The sequence below is a fragment of the Cetorhinus maximus genome, chromosome 20 (assembly GCF_964194155.1).
Source record: "Cetorhinus maximus chromosome 20, sCetMax3.hap1.1, whole genome shotgun sequence".
NCBI lineage: Eukaryota > Metazoa > Chordata > Chondrichthyes > Lamniformes > Cetorhinidae > Cetorhinus > Cetorhinus maximus.
The window spans coordinates 41,165,135-41,189,495 of NC_135898.1; the positions used below are offsets into that span (position 1 = coordinate 41,165,135).

A 24,361-nucleotide genomic window follows, 5' to 3' on the forward strand; every position below is an offset into this window, starting at 1 on the left:
AGTTTATCCACTTTCATTCATGGCCAAAAGCAGCAGCTAAATTGCATACAATGTCCCATGAACAACACACATGAGGAATAGCTGATTAATCTTTTCTTTTTCAATCATGTTGTTGATGTATGCAATTTTGTGCACAGCAGATGCCACAAATGGGGATGCGGTAAATGATCATCCAGTCAGTATTAGTGATGTTGGTTAAGGGGTGGACACTGACTAGGACACCGGAGAGAACTCCTTTACTTTTTTTCTTGAGCTAGTGCCGTGGGGTCTCTTATGTCCATCTGAGGAGACAGTTGGGATCTTGGCCCACTGTCACATCTGAAAGACGGCAACTCAGCCAATGCGGCACTCCCTCAGTAACAAGCTGGAACGTTAGCCTGGATGGCATGCTGACAGCCTGACATGAGGCTTGAGGCACAAACCTCTGACTCGAGAGGTGAGGCTGCTACCAGCTGTGCCAGGCAGATAGCTTTTCCATCAAAATTTATGGCAGAATTAAGATTGCATTTGTAACATAGTTATTTCCTGTCAAGTCTGTTTACCAGCATTGGGAAAACAGCATTTGAATCCAATTTCAGCTAACATATAAACTCAGTGCCCTGAGGTGAGATTTGGTACCAGTCAGAGTTAGACCATACAAAGAGGGTTGACTTGTGTCTTCTTGCAGCTTAGAAAGAAACAAATTGCGTGTTTGGAAATGTTTCTTTGCAGTATTAAATGCAGCCTCTTCTCAGTTTGTGAAATAGTGTGGGACTAGAAGGGTAAAATAGTTACAGTGGGTCAGAGTTTACACTGGAGTGGGCCTTCAGGAATGACTGCTGAAGTGTGACAGGAAGCGAGTGCAATGCACACAAGCCTTGCAGTATGTTCATGATGGATCAGCAGACTAAAGAAGTTATATATAATATAGGGTACTGTAAATCTGTTCTGGATTTTCTCACCTGCCAGTTAGGAGTTCATACATAAGGATTCCCAGTGACCAGTAATCTGCTGATATGTCATGGCCTTTGTTCAAGATGATTTCTGGAGCCACATATTCTGGAGTCCCACAGAAAGTCCATGTTTTCTTTCCAAACCCTATTTTCTTGGCAAACCCAAAGTCCACCTAATCACACAGACAAGTACCTTTAATTTGTGACTCTGCAAAGTCCTTCTGGGCTATAATTTGCAACATAACACTCTGAGTGGCCAATAAAGACACTGTTTAATGTTTGGCTCAGACATTATTTAGAGATCAAGGTCAGTCTTCACTTCCTAGGTTGCACCAAGTGATGAGGTGGATGGATAGAATTCACGCATGCAGTTTCCCTTATAGTGATGGCAGCTGGTTTCCTCCCAGCCAAGAAGGGAAGTTAACCTGGCTTTTGTTGAAAAACCATTGCACCAATGGTCAGCCGATGGGCAATTTGGGCAGAATCCTGAAAACAGGTGGATTGAGGCCTGAGGCCTGCCTTTCCTCTCATTTCAGGAAATGAAGTTGGGAATCTAAGGTAGGGAAGAAAACACTTGTGGGGTGCAATGACCAGAACACAAACCTGACATCAATATTTAGACTCGGACCTCAATTCCCCAGGAAAACTGTCCTTTGCAGCTGCTGTCCAGCCATTAAATCCAAGCTTTTGGGATATGACTCTCACATTCATGTTGGTCAGTTGGGAAGGGGAAAGCAGGGAGATAAAATAATTAAACTTTAAGGTTAAAAAAAAAATCAATGGGGAGAACCAAGCGGAGAATCAATGAAAGCAAAACTAAAATAGTCAAAATAGAGAATGATGGACAGAGAAGGAACGGCTGGTAGAATTGAACAGTTTATTTTCTAAGTGCTTGTTTAGATGACCTAAATATACTAGTATAAAGCCACTTGTGAATTCCAGGCAGTGTTGCAGTTTATGAACTCAGGGCTAAACTGGCCAGCCAAAGATGCTTCAAATTTCCTACCCTCCAGTGGCATTGTAAGTGTTAATAAAAGAGTAGACTTTTTACTAAACCACAGCCTTCCAAAACTCACCAGTTTAGCATAACCCCGATGATCAAGGATTAGGTTCTCTGGCTTGAGGTCCCTGTAAATAATTCCTTTGGAATGCAAATAGGCAAAGGCTTCCACCACACAGGCCGTGTAAAAACGCGTGGTAGCATCGTCGAATGAACCTCTGCAAGAAAAATATCAAAATTACACTAGAGGAATTGCCCCACACAACATACAAGTCCAGACTCGATGTGTTAGTTGTATAGCTCAGGTTGGCATGAGATGCAGCTGGTGGTGCAGCCAGGCAACGGTGCTATACACTGGACTCCACCTTGATGCCATGCGTGCACACTCCATATGCAAATATTATTATAATGTAGATTATGAGGTAAAGTGTACGGTATCATGGGGGGCCTGGTTGAAGGGTTTTAATCCTGGATGTCACTGCATGCAATACTATTGTACAGAGACTTGATGCAACCATTTCAAATTCATCCCTCCACAAACTTAACCATTTTGTTTAAAAGGCGTTAGCTCCTCAGTGAAAGTATTGGAGAGGGGAACCTGTGGTAAGTGTACAGTAACATTGTATGTACACAGTCATCACCAGGCTTTCGAGATGATGGAGGTTATGGTGGGAGGTGGGCTTTGGAGGTTTCAGGATTCTAAACCAGAGGACACGATGTTAAACTCAAGAAACCACAGCCTAGGAACTTGAGCCATAAATGCCATACATTGAGTTGTCATCGCATGCAATGTACGAACACCTAACACAATGAAATGGTTTGAGTGGGGACCTCAGATGGATGATGCAAGCTGGATGGGTTGAGTGGCTTGTTTGCATGTTCCAATTTAAATGATTGTAGTTTAATTATTTTAAACACAAAGGTGCCACATACCTTTTAATATTGTCTTCTTTGTATCTATGGAAAAAGGTCAATAAAATATTATTCAAGAATAAAGGTTGCCACAATATAGCTGGGAATTTGTCTGTTTAAGGACAGTGGTCTGTTCTGAATGATGGAGTTTGGGCAGAATGTGCTTTTGGTTTCTTTATTTAATACCTGTCAGTTAGAAGTATTGGGAGCAATTTTCAACTTCACTGCCTGGTCAGTAACCTGGAAAAGATTGCTGTTGGCTCATTATAAAACGTATCCGATTTTCGTTCCATCAACTTCAATAATTTAAAATCAGGCGGGAACTACAGTGGGGGCTGGAGACTCACTCCAACAAATTACTGTCTAGGTGATGATAGCAATGTTATTAGTCCAGACCTCCAGGTGGCTATTCCTTATCACTTCACTCTACTAAATGTTGGTGTACTTTAAAATGCTAATTCACGAGATTATGGTTTTTTTCCCCCTTTTCCTAATTTAATATGTTATAAATGTTTTTCAAAGCCATGTGCAGAATAAGATTGGCAAAAGTGCTAACATTTCTTTGGTTAATCACGGGCTGTCATTTGACAGAATGTGCTGAAGAATTCATTTGTTGAGGGCAGAATAGTTTAACTTAACTCTGCCTTCCCTCCTGCACAGGTGTTTCGCAAAGTACTTAGAGATTAGATCGAAGCTTTGGAAAATAATTCACTCCACACAAGGCTTTCACAGCGTACAACTTAGACACCTACCCAACAGAGAAACAATCCAAGCATTATAGAAGCCAATGCTTCCAAGAGGGCTAAATTCCTGCAGAATTTTCATGGTTCAAAATATATAGAAGCTGTATTTTAATGTAATGTAACACATCTCAGAGCAAGCACTGCATGGGATCATGGGTTAAATCACTGTCCTGTCGAATGAATGTTCAGTTCCAGCCTTGACTGAGCTGAAAATTTTCTCCTGCTGTTTGGCACTACGCAATTGTTTCAACATGCTGGATCTTTCAGTCAGTGGTGAAGAAACGATGTCCATCGCTGGCCTCTAAGAAAGCTGCCTACAAAGGTCGAGTGATCTCTGAGATGTGGGCTTCCCCTTTCTTGACGTTAGTTTGAATCTGGCATCAAGTCACGAGGATCTCCAGACATCCAGCAGCAGTGATGTCATCAGACATGGTAAGCAACCAATTACACTGACGTATTCTCACAGTCAGCAAAAACCAGGAAGTAAAAACCTCTCAATACCTTCACTTACAATTCTAAATTCTTACAGATAGTGAAATAATTGATTGCGACACGCAAGCTTAAAAATATTATTTCAAAGATATGTGGAATTTCTTATCATAATGGAGAAATTTGACATTCAAAAAATATGAAATTATTTTTTCAGGACTACTGAGAGTGTTAAGCAGTAACTATAAATTTAGTATGCCGTTTAAAACATAGTTAAATCTCATTCAACAAGTTGCAACTTTCTCAAGGGTTTTTACTGCAAGACTAAGAAAGTAATAATGGAAGTTCTTGTCAGTTCAGTGATTTCTAATTGATTGCAGTCTGGGGGAGGGGCGGAGTTGGAATTTAACACTGCAGCCTATAGAGAAACGTAGAATCACTGACAGCAGCATCTGGATTTTGATATTTAACTGCACATGTGTGGACTCCAGAAGTTGCTGTTAGTTGAGTGGAGCAACAACAGTGAATACTGTCAGTTTCATCATCATTGCTACAGCAAAATCCGGACCCTCAGATCCTTTTACCCATACCCCATTTATGATCATGTCTGGGGCAAACTTTATGGGAGTAGAGAAAATTTTGTTTAACAACTGAAATGGTTTACAGTGTTAACAGTGGAAAGGATCAATGAATAACTTGATGAAGAGTCATACGGACTCGAAACGTTAACTGTATTCCTCTCCGCAGATGCTGTCAGACCTGCTGAGCTTTTCCAGCTATTTTTGTTTTTGTTTCAGATTTCCAGCATCCGCAGTATTTTGCTTTTATCTTAATGAATAACTTGAGTCTGTTTATGTAACAAGGTTTGTGAGAGCCTGAATTTCTGCTACATATTGCAATGGAATAGGCTGCCTCTGGCAGCAGACTCCTTCCAAATGGTTTACCTACATTATCTGACAGTATCTTGGGCATCATCACAAGGTTATGAAAGGCCATTGGGCCCATTTACCTCAGCCTTCATCGGGAATATTTTTACTTTAGATTGTTAAATCAACCGGACTCTATATGATTCTCAGGCTGAAATTATAATCAGTGTTGAAAAGTTCAATCAAAAACATATTTAAAAACTAAAATAATATGCTATATTGAACCTTGCACTCTCAACTCAGCAAGATGGATTTGATCAAATCTCCATTTTTTTGCACTTTGTACCAGGCTTTAGCACTTTTCTGAACATTCGGTACCTGAATAATGAATTCCTGTTAGCAGGTTTCACAGGATGCTGGTTATTAACGAGTTAACCTACAATCCTATCATTATTATTTCCAACTTAACTGTATTTTGAGATAAAAGGTGACTTGCTATTTTAAGGCAGCAGGTGGCGCAACAGGATAGGGTAGGATTATATTGGACAATTGGTAATTGTAAATTCTCACTAAATACAAAGGTAAACAAATTTGATGGACAGGTTAATCTAAAATTATTAGAAGCTCATCTTGTATTGCCTTATTGATACAGCATGAACTGGGACAGCCATAACTTTTCAATTTCTTATCACTTGGATTTTCTATTAAAGCTATTAACATAAAAATGAAGCAACAACACTTCTGTCAGCATTCAACCAAAAACCGCAACTTGAGGATCAGATATCAGAGGCTGCAGTTCACTGTGCGTGTTTGAGACGAGTGTAAGAGAGCGAGGGAGGAAGTGAGATGAGCTGCGTGTGTTCACAAGTGTGAGAGTTAGTGTGAGGGAGGGAACAGAGAGAGTGAGAGAAAGAGACAAACTGTGTTTATGTTCAGAAGTGTGTGCGTGAGGGATGAGTGAGGGAGTGAGGAAGAGGATGGAGAGTGAGAGAAAGAGAGGGAGACAGACTGCGTGTGACAGTGAGCGTGTGAGTGAGGAGACAGAGGGCGAGTGAGGCAGAGTGAGGGAAGGAGGCAGACTGTGTTTGTGGGTTCAGAAGTGTGAGAGAGAGAGTGTGGCAGTGTATCTATGAGAGAGCGAACAGGAGATGGGAGATTTAATCTTTTCTTAGGCAGTCTTTCAGGATGGAGGATGACTTTAATATACAGTTCAGGATCCTATAACTTACTGAGGAGCCTGTTTACCATTTTAGGGCAGTACTGAGTTGGGTGGACACTAGGCTCTAGTATCAGCTAAATTGGTCCCTGGGATGAGGGGCTTGTCCTATGATGAGAGGCTGAACAAATTGGGTCTATTTTCTCTGGAGTTTAGAAGAATGAGAGCTAATCTCATTGAAATGTATAAAATTCTGAAGGGGTTTGATAGGGTAGACACTGAGAGATTGTTTCTGCTGGTCGGGGAATCTAAAACACTGGGGCATCGTCTCAGGATAAGAGGCCGATCGTTTAGGACTGAGATGCAGAGAAATTACTTCACCCAAAGGGTTGTGAATCTTTGGAATTCTCTACCCCAAGAGGTTTGTTGGATGCTCCATCGTTGAATACATTAAAGGCTGGGACAGGCAGATTTTTGGTCTCTCAGGGAGTTAAGGACAATGGGGAATGGGCAGGGAAGTGGGGTTGAAGCCCAAGATCAGCTGTGATCGTATTGAACGGCGGAGCAGGCTTAACGGGCCATCCCCTGCTCCTATTTCTTTTGTTGTCGTGTTAACACCTCACGACATCTCAGTGTTTTAATGATGTAAATTATCTTTCAGGATTAAACTAAGTTTTGCAAATATTTTGCACTCACAGCTTATGGGATGAATTTGGTAAAAATGTATTTTTTCATCCTTAGTTATTCAGCTTTATCCTTTAACCATCACCCCCCCCCCACCCCCAACCAGATGTTCAATCTTCTCCCTTGTGGAGATGCTGCAGTGTCACCAATGGTGAGGTGATGTAATTATGGCGTGACACATTAACATAAGCAGTTCTATTGTAAATGTAGACATAGGAATTTGTAACAGGAGTATAAAGCTTAAGACTGCCTTTATAGGATGCTAATTTATGACTAAGCCCTGAGTCAATGGTCCTCACCCTCTACCATTTCACATGAAGATGACACTTGATTTTGATTCATTATGAGCAATAAGAGGTTGACTAGTTAATAACTAAATCCTTGGTTGAACAATTTAAGGTCTAAATAAAAGGAGTTTCCCAAATTTGATATAGATCAGCACAAAAAAAATTCCTTGAGTATCATAAATATATAATGTGTCACAAGTTTATTTTTGTAAAACATTTCATAAATTGAAATACTTGTGAAATGAAAAAGGCTTTCATTTTACAAATTCAGGACATCCCAAAGTACTCTGTGACCAATGAAGCACTTTTGAAGTGTGGTCATTATTGTAATGTAGGAAAGACAGGAACCAATTTTCATACAGTAAGCTCCCAAACAAATGTAGATCTTTTATTTTAGATAAAGGCAAAATACCACTGATGCTGGAAATCTGAAACAAAAACAAAAATTGCTGGAAAAACTCAACATGTCTGACAGCATCTGTGGAGAGAGAAAGACAGAGTTAACGCTTCGAGTCCGTGAGTCGTTCTGAAGAAGAGTCATACGGATTCGAAACGTTAACTCTGTCTTTCTCTCCACAGATGCTGTCAGACCTGTTGAGTTTTTCCAGCAACTTTTGTTTTTGCTTTTGTTTTAGATGTTGGCTGAGGGATAAATGCCGTCAGGACACCAGAAGAACATCCCTGCATTTCTTCAAATGGTGCCATGGGCTCTTTATCATCCACCTGAGAGAGCAGACTTCAATTTGAAGCCCCATGCAAAAGGTAGCACCCCTCTAACAGTACTGCACTTGGATCAGGACAGTTGTTGAAATACTCCTTTGCAACAGACGATTCAGAGTCCATCTTGGGCAAGGGAGAAGTGCATGGAGAAGACTGATAACAGACTATCACAGTGCTCAGTGCTAGCCCCAGTCCTGTCCAACATATATACAAATGATTTGCCAACAACCACGTCCTGCAAGTCCATCCATACTGATGACATCTGTTGTGCCACCCAGGCACCATCCATCTGCATCCTGGACCAGAATCTCAACAAAGACGTTACAATGTTGACAGACTACTGCAGCACATGGCGACTTACATTGAATTCCTCTAAAACCATGTCCAGTGTATTCTACCTCCACCATGCCAGAGTCAAAAGAGAATTGCACAGCTACATGGATGGCCAGGGACTACTGCATGATCCCTACCCAGCATACTTGGAAGTAACTCTAGATCGGACTCTATCCTTTCAGGGACATCTGAAGAAAACAGCAGCAAAGGTCAAAACCAGAAATAACTTAATACCCAAGGTTGCTGGGCCTACATGTGGCACTGCTGCCACAACACTCCAGGCCTCAGCACTTGCCCCATTGTACTCCGCAGCAGACTACTGTGCACTTGTCTGGCACAGGTTATCATACACACATCTTGTTGACACTCAATTAAATGCAACAATGTGCATCATAACTAGCACTCTCCGCTCAACACCCCTCCCCCGGCTTCCTGTCCTCACCAACATCACTCCCCCACATATTGCTGCACAACTACTGTGTTCCCCCTAACTTACCACTCCATGATGACCTGTTCAATTCACTTACTGCCCGCCTTCCATCCTGATGCCCCACATGGAGTAATCTCCCTGACCAACATCTTCCAGCAGATATCCTTTAGATCAAGGAATGGGAAACATGGGAAATCACTAACAAGGTTCTTATGACAAACCCCATCTGCCCAATGACAGGCTTTCAACTACCATGGCGACAATGGTCCTTGTTATACAGGTTCAGGACAAGCCAGGGCCCCTGTCCAGCCAACCTTAGCCACTGGGGCCTCAAGTACAAACCCCTTTTGCACTTGTGGAGAGACACAAACAATGCTGCACATTACCAAGGAGTGTCCCCTCTCCCGTCTAAGTGGTGGACTAATCACCTTAAATTCAGCTAATAAGGCAATCGCTTGGCTTTGGAGATTTGCATTCGCTCAATAAACAAAGTACTGTACTGGTGGGTCAGTTTAGATTATGTGCTCAAGTTTCTGGTCTAGGATTTAAACTCACAATCTTCTGACTCAGAGACAAGAGTGCTACCCACTGAGCCAAGGCTTTCACTTAAAAGCTGGCCATTCAAACAATTTTGGAAATAGCAACTGTTTTGGTAAAAGCTGCCTTGTTGGCCAATGCAAAAAGATATTGAAAGTGAACTCTGTATGAAAATAATTTCTTTCACTCCATACCTGTCCCTGAGAATAGTCCACAGCTCTCCACCAAGGCAGGCCTCCATTAACATGTATAAATATTTGCTGTCCTTGAATGTCCTATAGAGCCTGTATTGAAAGAGAAGAATGTCAACAAGGAGTCAAAATGCCTACAGACAGTTCTGGTTTGTTCATCCTTTCATTATTTCAGTCCAATGCACATTGTGTATCTGTGCAGGCTTTGCTCAGCGAACTAATATTTTCACTTGACTAGAATTCATAGCATTTCCCTACAGTTGTGCCTTAAGTATACACATATTGGTCGGAATCTTATAGCCCCATCGAGGCGGGAATGGCCATTCCAAACTCCATTGACTTCGGCAGGGCCATAAAATCCCACTGGCGTAAAATTCCACCCATTGAATTGCAAAGACTCCAATGTGACAGTATTTTATGATTCATGTTAAAAGCAAAGTTGTCTAATTTAATTAAATTGTTTTACAAACTTGAAAAATAATTGTTCCATTGATTATGCCCAAGTGCTGACCTGAAGAGAAAGATAAAATAAACAGAAGTGGTGCCTTTAACGAGGTGTAAGTATCCAAATAAAGCTTCTGATGCTGTGTGTTAGGGAGGAGAGCTCCAAATACAGGGGTTCAATGGTTGAAAGCTATGCTATCAATGGTGGAGCAGTGGCCCAATATGGAAAGAGTATTGGGTGTGAGCTGGGATGCAGGGGGTCACAGAGGTTGGTTGACTGGGGTAAGGCCCTGCAGGATTTATGGAGAAAGATTAATATTTTGTAATCAATGCTTTGGGGGGGAGGCAGAGAACCCAGTGAGATCAGGGACAGTCTGTGAGAACCCAGTGAGGTCAAGGACAGTGTAAGAGAATCCAGTGAGGTCAGTGTGAGAGGACCCAGTGATTTCAGGGACAGTGTGTGAGAGCCCAGTGAGATCAGGGACAGTGTGAGAACCCAGTGAGATCAGGGACAGTGTAAGAGAATCCAGTGAGGTCAGGGACAGTGCCTGAGAATCCAGTGAGATCAGCGACAGTGTATAAGAACGTGGTGAGATCAGGGACAGTGTATGAGAACGCAGTGATATCAGGGAGAGTGTGAGAGAACCCAGTAAGGTGAGGGACAATGTGTGAGAACCCAGTGAGAACAGAGACAGGGTGTGAGAACCCAATGAGGTCAGTGATAATGTGTGAGTGCGACTTGGCCTAGGGTACGACACAGGCAGGTGAATTTGATCAAGTTGCAGTTTGTGTAGCGTGGCACTTAGGAGGCTAGCGAGGCAAGAATGGGAAGATGAGGTAATGAAAGCGTGGATGAAACTTTCAAAGGCAGTAGATCAGAGAAGAGTAATAATATGTAGGGGGCGGGGCAGGGGGGTTCCAGCAGAGCAAACGACAGAGCAATCCTGGTGATGGATTGGATGTTAAGTTTAAAACTGAATGCAGGGTCAAATGACAGATGCTTGTGCATCTTCAGCTGGGTCAAGGAGCAAGCGAGGGGTATAGAACGTGGGTGTAGGGCTCAAATTTTCTGGTGGAAGTTGACCAACTAGTGAGAAACTTATCGAAAATTTCAGCTCACCCATAACATAATATCAGGGAAACAGTGCAGGTAATACAGGATGGGAACAAAGAGGTTGGGCTGGATGCCATTAGCACATTTGGAGAAGCTAAGACTGCGCTTATGGATAATGTTGCTGAGGAGCAGCATGTAGGAGAGGACCCAGAAAATACAGTTTTGGGATAGGCAAAGAAGCTATTGCAGGAGATGTGCTAGCCACACCCAAACAGGCAAGGGTGGTACAGGGCATAATGAGGACAGGCAGTGCAGGAGGATAGAGTAGATGGCCACGTTGAAAGTTACAGAGAAACTGGGGACCACAGACTGGATAATCTAGTTGTTGACTTTGACCAATGCAGTCTTGGTGCTGTGGGCTGTGTGAACAAGGAGAGTTGGGGCAGGTAGGTGCGGAGTTGGGTGGTGATCATGAGTTCCAGGATTGTGACATCAGTAAATAATACCCCTGTTACTATCTCTATTGATTTTTTTTTCAGCTCATTGGTGAAGGGTAATTCAGACTGTACGATATGTGATCTCTCCTTGTGACAGAATTGTCTTGTCTGGGAAAGGCATTTAGCTTACTTAGTTATAAAAGCCCTGTTATTATTACTGCTGCTACAGTCACATTTAACAGAGCGAATAAATCAGAGGCAGGATACATCAGCACACATCATTTAGTAAGTGATAGATCTGATAAAAATAAACCCACTAATAAATTTGCCATAAACCTTAATAACACATTTGAAGTTCACCTCGGAAAGTAAAATACTTTAGCACAAATCTGTTGCATGAACATACAGACATACGAATTAGGAGCAGGAGTCAGCCATTTGGCTCCTCGAGCCTGCTCCACCATCTAATAAGATCATGGCTGATCTGATTGTGGCCTCAACTACACATTCTGCTTACCCCGAATAACCTTTGACTCCTTTGTTGGTCAAGAATCTATCCACCTCTGCCTTAAAAATATTCAATGACCCCGCCTCCACTTCTCCGGGGAACAGAGTTTCAAAGAATCATTACCCTCTGAGAGAAAAACTTTCACCTCACCTTGGTCTTATATCGGAGACCCTTTATTTTTAAACTGTGTCCCCGAGTTCCGTTCTCTCCCACAAGGGGAAACATCCTCTCAGCATCCACCTTGTCAAGTCCCCTCAGGATCTTACATGTTTCAATAAAGCACCTCTTATGCTTCTAAACTCCAATGGATACAGGCCCAGCCTATGCCACCTTTCCTCATAAGATAATGTCCCATCATCCCAGGAATTACTCGAATGAACCTTTTCTGAACTGCTCCTAATAAAACTATATCCTTTCTTAAATAAAGAGACCAAAACTGTACATAGAACTTTAGGTGTGGCCTCACCAACGCCCTGTACAACTGTAGCAAAACATCCCTACTTTTATATTCCATTCCCCTTGCAATAAATGTCAATATTCCATTTGCCTTCCTAATCACTTGCTGTACCTGCACACTAACTTTTTTGTGATTCATGTACCAGGACACCCAGATCCCTCTATACCTCAGAGTTCTGCAATCTCTTTCCATTTAGATAATATATTGCTCTTCTATTCTTCCTGCCCAAGTGGACCAGTCCACATTTTCCCACATTATACTCCATCTGCCAATTTTTTTCCCACTTGCTTAACTGTATGTATTTTACTGTATGTTTAATTTATGGATACTATGATTACACAACTTCAAACCAAGCTCCTGATAAATTTATAAAGGCACAGTTACTGTTTGCCTGACATGGAGAACCCACTGCATCACTGTAAGGATACAGCCCACTTATATAAAGGTAGATGTAGACTGGTCAGTGCTAAGGCTTCAGGATCTCCAAGGGATTAAAATGGTGCAGTTTACCAGCACAAAGCACCAATAAAGTGCCAGCTGCCTGTCCAGTTGGACCACCCTAACCAGCAGCGTCTTGGCCTGCAGCTTGTTTGGAACAGAGTAAGAAAGATCCCAACTCCCAGTGGCTCCTCTGCCTTTCAGCAACCATTACACCAGACTGGCTGGTCAATCACCAACATTCCTGTAAAGAGCTGTGGAGTTACTTGGCTCAGGATTTGGGTTACCAACACTGCCACAGAGGGATTTTTTTCTGGATTTTTGTTCCATCACCTCATGTGTCTCAGAGTCAAATCAGCATGAATGTAATAGTAACCTCATTTCAAAAATCATCTCCCACTGCATGCAAAGGAGTTTGGATATCCCGAGGCAATGACAAAATGCTATATAAAAGCAGGTTCTTTTAAGTTCTTTATTCAAGACCTGATTCACCTCTCCCCTCTCCTTCAAGGGAATTGGCCAATGGAAAACTGACACATTCTGGTTTGATCCCTCACATGCGGTTGCCATCTCTGGTTGGGTGTATTCGTGGAGGTTTAATCATGTGGACTAGTGCCTTGAACTATTCGAACCTCACACTTTCACCAACAATCATCTAAAACACCCATCCTCATTGTTAATGTCAACTGGAAAGCAAACAGAGCCTTCATGATCTAATTGGATGATTCTCAATGTCATTCTCCATTATTATTATTACGACAACAACAGCAACTTATATTTATATAGCACCGTTAACATATTTTTCTTATTTGTACGGCTGGAGAGTTAGTTATAGTTCGGTGCCAAGGTTAACAATCCATTCAAATGGCTTCAGCTGAAGCAGGTTGATTGGTTCTGATGCCACCACGAATGGATCTCTCAGGGCACAAGGTCAGTAAATGGGCGATGGTCTGCCTTGGATGACCACAGTCACAACTTCAGCTGTTCCTCATTCCACTTGCGGAGCAAGTGGGCACATCTTCCCCAGCCCGTCCTCAAGCAGTGGAGTGTTTTTCAGATATTCCGTGGAAGGTTGAAACGCGGGACTTCACCACTTGGGTCATGTACCAGCTTGTGGTTGGTGATGTTTGCAGTCAGCCAGGAGGTGCGCCATTGAGAGGAGGGGCTGTTATCAGCTTGTAGGGTGTCCTGTGTGTTCCAGTAGGTGCTATGTGATTTCAGACCAGCGTGTGGGGTTTTTTTTTGAGGTCCTGTGTCACTGGGAGTGCTTCGTTAGCCGTATGACAGTGGTGTTCTTTGAGGAGGATGGTTTCACTGTGGACATCAGGGGATTCAGTGTCTGCAAGAACAGGAAGCCACTCGAGCTATGTTGGTCTCAACGTCCCAGAAATAATCTTTATGACTTCCTGGAGGGGGATATGTACCACGTTTGTGTGGTTGCGACTGAACCAGATTGAGTGAAGCATTGCAGTGTGTTGGATTTGCTGCCCCAGGGTCGTAGCCACCAGTTTCCAAAAGAGATTCATTCTTGTTTTGACCTTGACTCTGGTGTTCTGGAGACATTGTCGGTAGGTCAGTGTACGGCGAAGAGTGAGGCCAAGCTATTTTGGCATTGGGTTGTGGGTGTGTGATCGGCCACAGAACTGGACATGAAGTTCTCCCCCGACCCTCGAGTTGTTCAGGTGGAATGCTGAAACGACAGTCCTGGTGGTCAAAGTTTCCATTTTCTGAAATAGATTTCCCAATAACAGAGATCTTCAATGAGTGTTTTCTCAGTGTCCTGAAGTTCTTCAGTCAGGAAATCCAAAGCCAAGTTGTCAGCATTTGCAATGAGTCGTGACTTTGTGGGAGGGAGGTCACTGGTATATGTTTTGAAGAGAGCCAGTGTGAGGACTGATTCCTGTGGGAGCCTGTTGTTGGTTACGTGTGGGTATTTGATTTAATCCCCAAGGAACTGTTGGTTGCTGATCATGGAGCTGAGTGGTGTTTTCACACAGCAGATGATGGTGCAGAGTTTCAGCAGGATGCCTGTGTGCCACATTGGTCATAGGTACAGGATAAGTCAACATTGGTGGTTCCTGTCTGCAGGCCTTTCTGGAAACTGGCTTCAATGTGTGAGGTCAGTGTCAGAACCTGCTCGGAGCCGTTGTGGCCTGTGTGAAAAGCTGCCTCTTGAGGAGGCTTCCAGAGTGGAACTCAGTCTGTTTAGCAGGTGGTGTTCCAGGATCTTATCTGTTACTGAGAGCAGAGCGATGGGGTGCTGACTGCATGGGTTGTTGAGTGGCTTCCTTGGCTTGGTAACAGCCACGATCTTAGATTGGTGCCAGATGTTTGGAATAGTGCCTGTGCTGTGAATATTGGTAAACAGCTTTCCTCGCCACTTCCTTCCCTCTGATCCAATGTTCTTCATGAACTCTGGGTAAATCTGATCAACTCCTGCTGCTTTGTCTGTCTTGGTGCCGTCAGGACACTGTCCACTTTCTCTTGTGTGTAAGGGCTTGAGAGGTCTGTCTGCCATGAGGCAATTTTGAGACTGCATTAAGACTGTTTTTACTGTCCACTTATCTTCCCTGCTGGTCGGTATCATTGAGTTTATTAGAAGCTATGAAGCGAAGGCATTAGCATTGATTCTGGGCTGGTGGTGTGGTTGTTATTTGGTTGCTCCCAGGTAGCGTGGGAGTTTCCACAACTTTTGGTTTGAGAGCATGAAGTACAATGAAACATCCCAAAGCATTATAAAACAAAGTATGACACCAAGCCACATAAGGAATGTCTTAAAGGAGGAAGGAAAGAGAGAGAAGTAGAGAGATGAAGGGAGGGAATTCCAGAAATAACGGCCAAGGTAACCAAGGCATGGCTACCAATGGTGCAGCAATTATAATTGGGAATGCATAAGAGACCAAAACTAACAGAACTAATTAGAACTCAGAAATGAAAGTATTCAAAGAAAGTGAAAGAATGTAATTTTTTTTAAGTACCTCAATGAATTTACCACTGAGTGATCTCTTTAATTCCTAAAGACTCCAGGACAATCCTGGAGGGTTGGCAAGCCTACATGTGGAAACCCTGTGATTTATAATGATTAGTTTGATGATCCTGCCCTCCCAGCATGTTAACTCATGTAGGTGTGACAACAGACCAGAGGCTGGACACAATATTAATGGGGAGGTTTATTTTGCACAAAGGCACTCAGTTAGGCATTTGTAGTTGTTGACAAAGATCAGGTCATTCATACCTGGTTGTTAAACGGTCCAGTTTGTACAGTTTCATGTAATACTCCATTGGTTGGACACATTGGTTCATGTGGTCATGGTTCATATGTGGCTTCCCTCAGTGGTCACGACCTCTCAAAGAAGAAGTGTATTTTAGGGCTCTCTAAACCCTGCACCATCACACAGAAATGGTCTTCGGGAGGAAATACCATTTTTCTGTGGTCCCCACAATGGCAACATCCGAAGACGTGCATGTACGCTTTGCACACCGAGCCTTCCCAACCCGCAAAAAGGCCACAAGAAAATGGCACGGAGTCAGGAAGACAGAAGAAGATAGTCTTTTCTCGCAGCAAGAACTAAGTGTGGCATTTTGCACCCCGATTCCCACCTCCATTTGGAGACAAAGATCTGGCCCTTGGTATCTAACAGCCAAAGGGGAGGAAATCCATTAGATGCTAGAAAGTAGCAAATATAACCCGTCTCGTCAAGAGGAGGGGGATGCAGAACAGAGGAAACTATAGGCCAGTTAGCTTGACGTCTGCCGTGGGGAAGGTGTTAGCGTCAATCATTGAAGAGCTTATAGATGGACACTTAGAAAAACTCAAGGGAATTGGAAAGAGTCAGCATGGTTTTGTGAATGGGAAATCATGTTTAACCAATTTATTGGAGTTCTTTGAAGGAGTAACATGACACGTGGCTAAAGGGGAGCCTGTAGACGTGCTGTCCTTGGATTTTGAGAAGGCCTTTGATGAGGTGCCACATCAAAGATTATTGTGGAAAATAAAAGCTCATGGTGTAGTGGGTAACATATTAGCATGGATAGAAGATGGGCTGGCTGGCAGAAAACAGAGTATGCATTAATGGATCGTTTTCTGATTGGCAGGATGTGACTAGTGGAGTTCCGCAGGGGTCTGTGCTGGGACCTCAACTTTTTACAATTTATATGAATGACTTAGATGAGGGGAGCGAAGGTATGGTAGCTAAATTTGCAGATGACACAAAGATAGGGAGGAAAGTGTGTTGCGAAAAGGGCATGAGGAGGTTGCAGATGAAAATAGATAGGTTGAGTGAGCGGGCAAAGATCTGGCAGATGGAGTTTAATGTGGAAAAGTGTGAAGTTGTTCAATCTGGCAGTACGAATAAAGAAGCAGAGTATTATTTAAATGGGGAATGAGTGCAGTATTCTGAGGTGCAGAGGGATCTAGGTGTTTTAGTACATGAGTAATAATAAGTTAGTATGCAAGTACAGCAGGTAATTAAGAAGGCTAATGGAATGCTCTCCTTTCTTATGAGAGGAATTGGATGTTATGTTTCAGTTATACAGGGTATTGGTGAGACCACATCGCGAATACTGTGTGCAGTTTTGGTCTCCTTACTTAAGGAAGGATGTAATGCGTTGGGGGTGGTTCAGAGGAGGTTTACTAGATTGGTATCTGGAATGAGCAGGCTGTCTTGTGAGGAAAGGTTGGACAGACTGGGCTTGTCTCTGCTGGAGTTTAGAAGAGTGAGGGGTGACATGATTGAAGCACATAAGATCCTGAACGGCCTCGACAAGGTGGACGTCGAAAGGATGTGGGTGAGTCCAGAACTAGGAGGCACTGTTTTAAAATTAGGGGTCACCCTTTTAGGACAGAGATGAGGAGAATTTTTTTCTCTCAGAGGGTTGTGCGACTTTGGAATTCTCTGCCTCCGTAGGCGGTGGAGGGCGGGGTCACTGAATATTTTTAAGGCAGAGGTAGATAGATTTTTGTTAGGCAAGGGAATCAAAGGTTATCGAGGGTCGATGGGAATGTGGAAATCGAAACACAAACAGATCAGCCATGATCTTCCTGGATGGAGGAACAGGCTCGAGGGGCCGAATGGCCTACTTCTGCTTCTATTTTTTATGGTCTGGTGTCACCTCCAAAGTCTTGTGTGGTAACATGGTACAACTGTTGTTGAAGTAACACATTATCTGGTGTCTGTCACAGTTAACAGGCCCAGCTAAATAAATGATCAGCTCTGGGATTGTTCAGTGATGCCACTGCTGATCAATATCAGACACACTGAGAATACTTTGCAGTCATCAACTGGACAGATTAAAGGAAGGTTGATTGATGTTTACTGAGTGACAAACTGACTTCATGAGGGTTATACACAAAGTTTATTTGGAACAACAGCATAAACAGAACTAGAGTGACTTAAGTATGTTTTGCATCTGCAATTGTATTCTCAAATCATTAAATGTTCCAGGCATATATCTTACTACAATTTTCTTTCAAACCCTGGCAACACTTTCAATTCATTAATCAATAATTATTTTACTCTACTGAATGTTTCAATAAAATCCTTGTAGCCTAGCCAGTAGCGCCATTGTCTTGAACCTATGCTGCTCGACTTATCATTGTAACAATAATGCTGTTTGATTTCTGGTGCTGCAGAATCCCACACAGCAACAACTGGTTCATGCTCCAGCAACAGGTCTGCAACCACATGCCAACTCGCATCAATCATTGATCAAAGCTGAACTGGAGCAATTATTCTGGGTAGCCCACTGGAAATTTATCTTGGAACTGCTGCAGCTTGAATCTTTAGAATTTGTCAATGAAATGTGCTTGGCATGAAACTGCTTAATAAAAAATGATAGCCAACATACACAGTGAGCGATCTGTCATCTGGTTGTGCTGGGGTGAGTTACATTCAATTCTCAGCTTCTGGTATCAGGGCCAGTGTTTCCCGTTGCAGGGGGAAGGATCTGGCTGGAATTTCCGATATGATTTCAGCTGACACAGGTCTTGCTAAACATCAACCTTTGATTTCCACTTCTTAAATCTACAAACGTCCCAACAAAGAGATGTGTTATGCTTTTGTATTGTCCACCCTCAATGCTTCAAACATATTGTCAGGAAGGGTCAATGCTTGATTTCTTTGGCTGTGCAATTGGGAAATTGGATGATAACATTCTGCTGAATTAGGGATATCCAGCAAAACACCCCCATCCTCAACTGCGATACCAAATGACTTGTGATTGTTGCATATTACCTAGTGATTTTACATGGAGAGAAAAAAGAAAAACAAGAGTTTTCTCTTTCTGGATCAGGCTGATCATTTTGCAGGTGTAATAGAAAAATAACAAGTAAACAATTACTATTCAACAAATACTATTGGTAGAGTAATGGAATTTAGGCCAATGGGAGGATATATAATGTATGACTAGGTAACTCTGTGACACATGTTACAGTTCCAAAGTGGGACATAACAAAGCAATGAGCAGTGAACCACATTTGCTTTTTGTAGCTGACGACAGCTGAATCCGGTCTCAAGCACAATCAGAGTGTCTCTCATGAATCCCCCGATTGATATGGTAAAGGCGTTGGGTCCCATGCCCCAAGACGTAGTCAGGGTGTGGACGTACAAGAAGAATAGACAACAGTTCCAGTACCTCCCAGAATCTCTTCCGAAAAGCTCAACTATTCCTTGCTCACATGTTCTCTGATGTTTCTGGTTATATGGTCAATGTCTGTCCCACACTGTGCCCCTCTGGGGGAAATAGATATTCCATGGGGGTTAAGGCTGGTGATTTGGTCCATGGTAATTCTCTCCTGCACAGCATTATGGTATGTCTAATGTAATTTCTACAACCTCAAAATTGAAAGTTTTACTGACTTACTTACTAAATGCTTGTTAATATTTTATTTGCCAGTACAGTTATTTTTAACTACTACTGCTCTTTTCCACATCCTGTATTATTGATTTACAATAATATTTAAAACTTTTGTGGTCCTTTTTCAAGATGTGCTGCTTCTTCCAGACATTCCAGCAGGTCCTCTGTATCAGCCCACTGGCTCATCCAAGTGGTATTCCAGCATCATTGTTTCCTCATGTGCATATTTGGAAACCTTCTTTCCCCATCAATACTCTGCTTGTTTTCCCTCTACACCAGCCGCTAGTCTATTCATAAAACTAACTTTTCCAACTCATTATTTGTCCATTCTGCAACAAGTATTACAAGGTTGATGAATGAGTTAAGTGGCCTTTAGTTACTGGAGAAGATCTGTGCATTATAATTAACTTTACATTCCCGATAACAAAATTGTATTTACATGAGTTGCATGTTTGCCTGCCCACAACCTCATTTGCAAATTGGAAACTTCAGTTAGGAGCAGACCTTTCTCACATTTATCTCCAACAGACAAAATTTAGCCCCTACAGGTCATTTTTAATGGTCACTTCTTTAACACATTGAGCTAAATATTTAGCAAGAAACAATTCCCCCAAAACATTTCAGGATTGTTAATGAAAGAAAAGAATGATCTTGGTGCACAGCAAAAAAAAAATAAGTGATTGCAATTTTGTTAGTTCCCTTCGCATTATGTAAAACTTGTGATAAAAATGTCTCAAAATGGCTGGGCTACTTCATCTTGCAACTTACCCATCAATGAAGCTGAGGGTGGAATTTCTGCAGAATAGCAGGAGGTTGGCAGAGCCCCAGAGAAATTGCATGGATAGTAAAAAATAACTGTTTAGATCATTTCTCAGTGGTTATTACCACCCTTACATTTAAGTTCTGGCAGGAGATTGTGAGAACCTGACTCAAGTTCTCCTTTGAAGAGTCTATCTTAAATAGATGTGCTGTGTGTACAACACTGGTTCAGTGTTCTATACAGACATTAACAAGGTACGTACTGGGTCAATGTGATGTGGGTACAGTACTGGAGCAGTGCTTGATATAGACATCAACAAGGTACTTACCGGGTCAGTGTGATGTGTGTACAGTAATGGTGCAGTGTTACATGTAGACATCAACAAGGTACATACTAAGTGTGATATGTGTACAGTACTGGAGCAGTGTTATATGTAGACATCAACAAGGTATATATTGAGTCAGTGTGATGTGTGTACAGGACTGATGCAGTGTTACATATAGACATTAATGAGGTGGGTGCTGGGTCAGTGTGATTTATGCATGAGAGCATTTTGAAACCTAGAAACATGCTCAAGGTTTCTTTTCTCTTGGGAATAAACAGGCTCCAGCTATATTTAACTTCTCTTCTTCTCATTCAATTTTAGGCTTCATCAATACAGACCCTATTGCAAACTCAGACTCTCAGAATGTTCCTTGAACTTTCTTACCCACAACAGGAAGACAATTGGATTGTTCAGCTTATTAATATATTAATGAAACAGAATGGAGAAATCCATCAACACTTTAACTCTTTAGTAAGTAATGTAGTGAAATATTGTAAACGTCATACCGAATTACTTAGCTCTTGAACAAGTCATTCAATTTACCAACTGTTCAAAATCATATTGCACATTAGCATAAAAGCCTTCAACCCAATCATCATCTCTGGATATACTATGCATATGATAATATGGGTTATACTGAAAATCTTGGAAGTAATCTTGGATTGCTATCTAGAATGCAGGGATCTGTAACTTAGACATATTACTTTTCCACTAAATGCTGGAAAAGCTTTACTAACAAATCTACCGCTCAAGCATACAGTTGGGACTTTAACAGTCTGATTGCATCTTCATTCTTTCCAAACTCTTTGATTTGCCATTTTCCATATACTACAAGATTTTCCCCTTGTCTGGGTGGTCATGTGCTCAACAGTAACTTGTTTATACAAATGGTTTTCTTACCACCACCTCTATAAAAGGTAAGTCGAGATCATCAGGTCACTTCTCCCCAGTTCCAATATTACACTCTCACAAAATCCCAGACACAACCTCTTAGAGAGACAAATTCTTCCAAATGATGACCAGTGCTCTAAACACTTTAGCTATTCATTACCTGGTCTAATTTATCAGATATTCATTCTCAGGATATGGGCGATAATGGTAAGGCTGCATTGATTGCCCATGACCCTAGTTTCCCTGAGAAGTTGGTGGTGGGCCTCCTTAAATCCTTGTGCTGCTGGGGTTGTTATGTCGGTGTTAGGTGATGAGTTCCAGGGACTGGATTTTACCCCCCTGAAACTATGCAAACCTGCGTTGGGAGGGCCAAACTGGAGTATTCAGGGCCTACAAATTTGTACTTAGCAGGCCATTCACCACAGCCGCCAATTTCCCTGGATCAGGAAACATGGTGAGTTGCGAGTTCCAAACCACACTAATGGATTTAGCTCAGCAAGAGTTGTTGACACAGCTGTGGAGAGGACTGTGTGCTTTGTTTGATTGGCAGTTTTATGAGAAGCTAATAGGATTACATATTTTGAAGAGGCTTTTGAATTGCTGTTTGTTTATTTTGACAGATTAATGAACATGTGACAGGAGGGAGCAGTTATCAATCGGAGTTTTAATGGTTATGTATTTGATTGGCAGTTATATGAGCTTCTAAGAGGGGCTTTTTATTTTAACTGGAGATAGAATGCCTATGCTTTTATTTCATGAACATTGCAAAGACTTCACAGTGTTATTATATGGTTCATGAGTTCTGTATGTAGTGTATACTGGTTGAGTATGGATGATGCATGGAGGGGCCATGTCCTCATCTACGCAACAATAACAACCCTTCCTTGCCCTCAAAAATATGTGAAGAGCCCTGGCATCACAGCTATTGCACTTTGTTACCTCTAAATGGAAACAAAACCCAGTACCTACAGAGATCTACCTACTGAAGATCTGCCAAACCACACTCGAATTCATTGCATCTTTCAATCTGAAGCTAGCCTAAATCCCGTATATAACTGCTCCATAAATTTCTCCAAATTTCTCAAAGAGCGGCCCGTTTTATTCCCAGAATGGAAAGCATTAAATAAAGAGTTGAAGTATTTTGTCTCTCCCTGTTTCTTTAGGGTTGATTTGAACCCAGTACAGGTTTTGGGAGGCCAAAGTTTCAGGCCTGGGGTATTTTAGTTCCGAGGCCTTACTTTTTGCTGCTGGTCCTCAATTAAATGCCAAGGTCTACAATGGCTAAGGTATTGGTTCCTGTTTTTCTTACAATGAGCGAAATGACCAGATCCCTTGGCTGATTGCAGCAAACTGGGGGGACAAATATTTGATGGAACCAGATGAGTAGATGAAGCCAACGATAAATGCATATCAGATCATCAGAGTATTACATAGAATTTACAGCACAAATACAGTCAATTCAGTCAAAGTGGTCTATGCTGTTCTTTCACCCTACTCCATGTAATCCTATAAATAGATCCTTCTATTCCTTTCTCCCTTATGTACTTATCTAGCTTCCACTTAAATCCATCTAAGACGTTTGCCTCGACTACTCCATCTGGTAGCAAGTTCCACATTATAACTACTCTCTGAGTAATAAATTAGGATAAATAAAAAGAGGTTAGATTGTATCAGACAGAAAATAGGACAGACTGTAATCAGAGAGAATGGAGGCTAGAATGTATTAGAAGCCTAAGTTATATCAGAGGCAGAGACAAAGGTGTGAGATGTCAGGGTGAGCCAATACATAACATACAGGCTCCATATCTGGCTCTTTGCTTCCATCTTAATGTTCCAGTGTTCAATTTTTCTTTTATGTTCCATGAGGTTATCTGATGGAAACTTACCTTACAATGAAGTCTGAGTGAGCCTCCTGCATAATCTGCTTTTCCGATCGTATGTGCTCCTGTTGTCGTGTATCTACTATATGACGCTTTTTCAGGATCTTCATCGCAAATGTTTTGGATTCCTCACTTTTTAATTGGACCTTTTAAGAATAAACAAAGAAAGAGTTTTTTTGGCATTTTCAAAAATGCCTCAGCATCCTTTCCTACAAATCCCAACATTCTGGAATTTCATTTGTTATTCTATATCATGATCAGCATGTCTGTGTTGTTTACTTTCTTTACTCCTCAAACTAAATTCCACATTAAGGTGTAGAAATAATCTCTAATAAATTATATAGATTAATATAGTATGATATGTGCATATATCAGAGACTAAGGGCGGAATTGTCCCAGATTTGCACTAAGCGCGGTAGCACATGGGTAAAACAACGTTTTACCCATCGGCCGCGATGGTGGGTTTTCACACCGTATCATCCCCAATCCGCCACATTATTTATGCATTCCTGGGAAACATGCTGTTTCCATGGTGGGCAGGCTCCGATTCTCCTGCTAAGCTATCGCCTCGCTGCTTCATCACACCAGGCACCACATTTAAAGTACAACTGCGCTCAGTGCTTCCAGCCCAGGACTGCAGCAAAGAAGACATGGCCCCAAAAGGCAAGAAGATTGCAGCCCTCGAGCGCCCTTTGGGCGCCGTGGAGGCCCGCTGTGATGTCCTCACTCTGGCCGCAGAAGCAGCAACATTACCACTCCGGCTTGGTAGCCAATGGCCGTGGTGATCAGTGCCAATGTTGCACAGAACAGGTTGGCTATCCAATGCAGATAGAGGATGAATGATCTCATCTGTACCGCCAGGGTATGGCAACCATCTCAGCATTCTAAACTTACACACACAAACCCATCACATATTCAATGGCATCTCACTCACTGCCAGCTCAAGGGATATCACCCACCCATTCTCTCACACACACCCTCCCAAGTCCATTTGGCCTCATCTCCTCTGGAGATTGCCTCCTCAGCCTTCACCATCTTGAGGCCACTTGCACAGATCAACATGTGCCCCCACACACACCCTGGGATACCTTC

At 42.2% G+C, this 24,361-nt stretch overlaps 1 protein-coding gene across 3 annotated transcripts in view; it reads right to left on the bottom strand.

Moving 5' to 3' along the window:
* Positions 1 to 24,361, bottom strand: part of prkg1b (protein kinase cGMP-dependent 1b) — an 855,320-nt gene that overhangs the window by 20,728 nt on the left and 810,231 nt on the right. For 2 of the 3 annotated variants that reach the window (XM_078565944.1, XM_078565943.1), the window contains exons 11-14: positions 23,276 to 23,415; positions 9,224 to 9,313; positions 2,009 to 2,150; positions 942 to 1,105 (exon numbers count right to left, since the gene is read on the bottom strand). In XM_078565944.1, the coding sequence (XP_078422070.1) occupies positions 942 to 1,105; positions 2,009 to 2,150; positions 9,224 to 9,313; positions 23,276 to 23,415 (536 nt within the window). Of the gene's footprint in view, positions 1 to 941; positions 1,106 to 2,008; positions 2,151 to 2,865; positions 2,890 to 9,223; positions 9,314 to 23,275; positions 23,416 to 24,361 lie in introns of all 3 variants that reach the window. The other variant, XM_078565942.1, reaches the window with a different exon arrangement.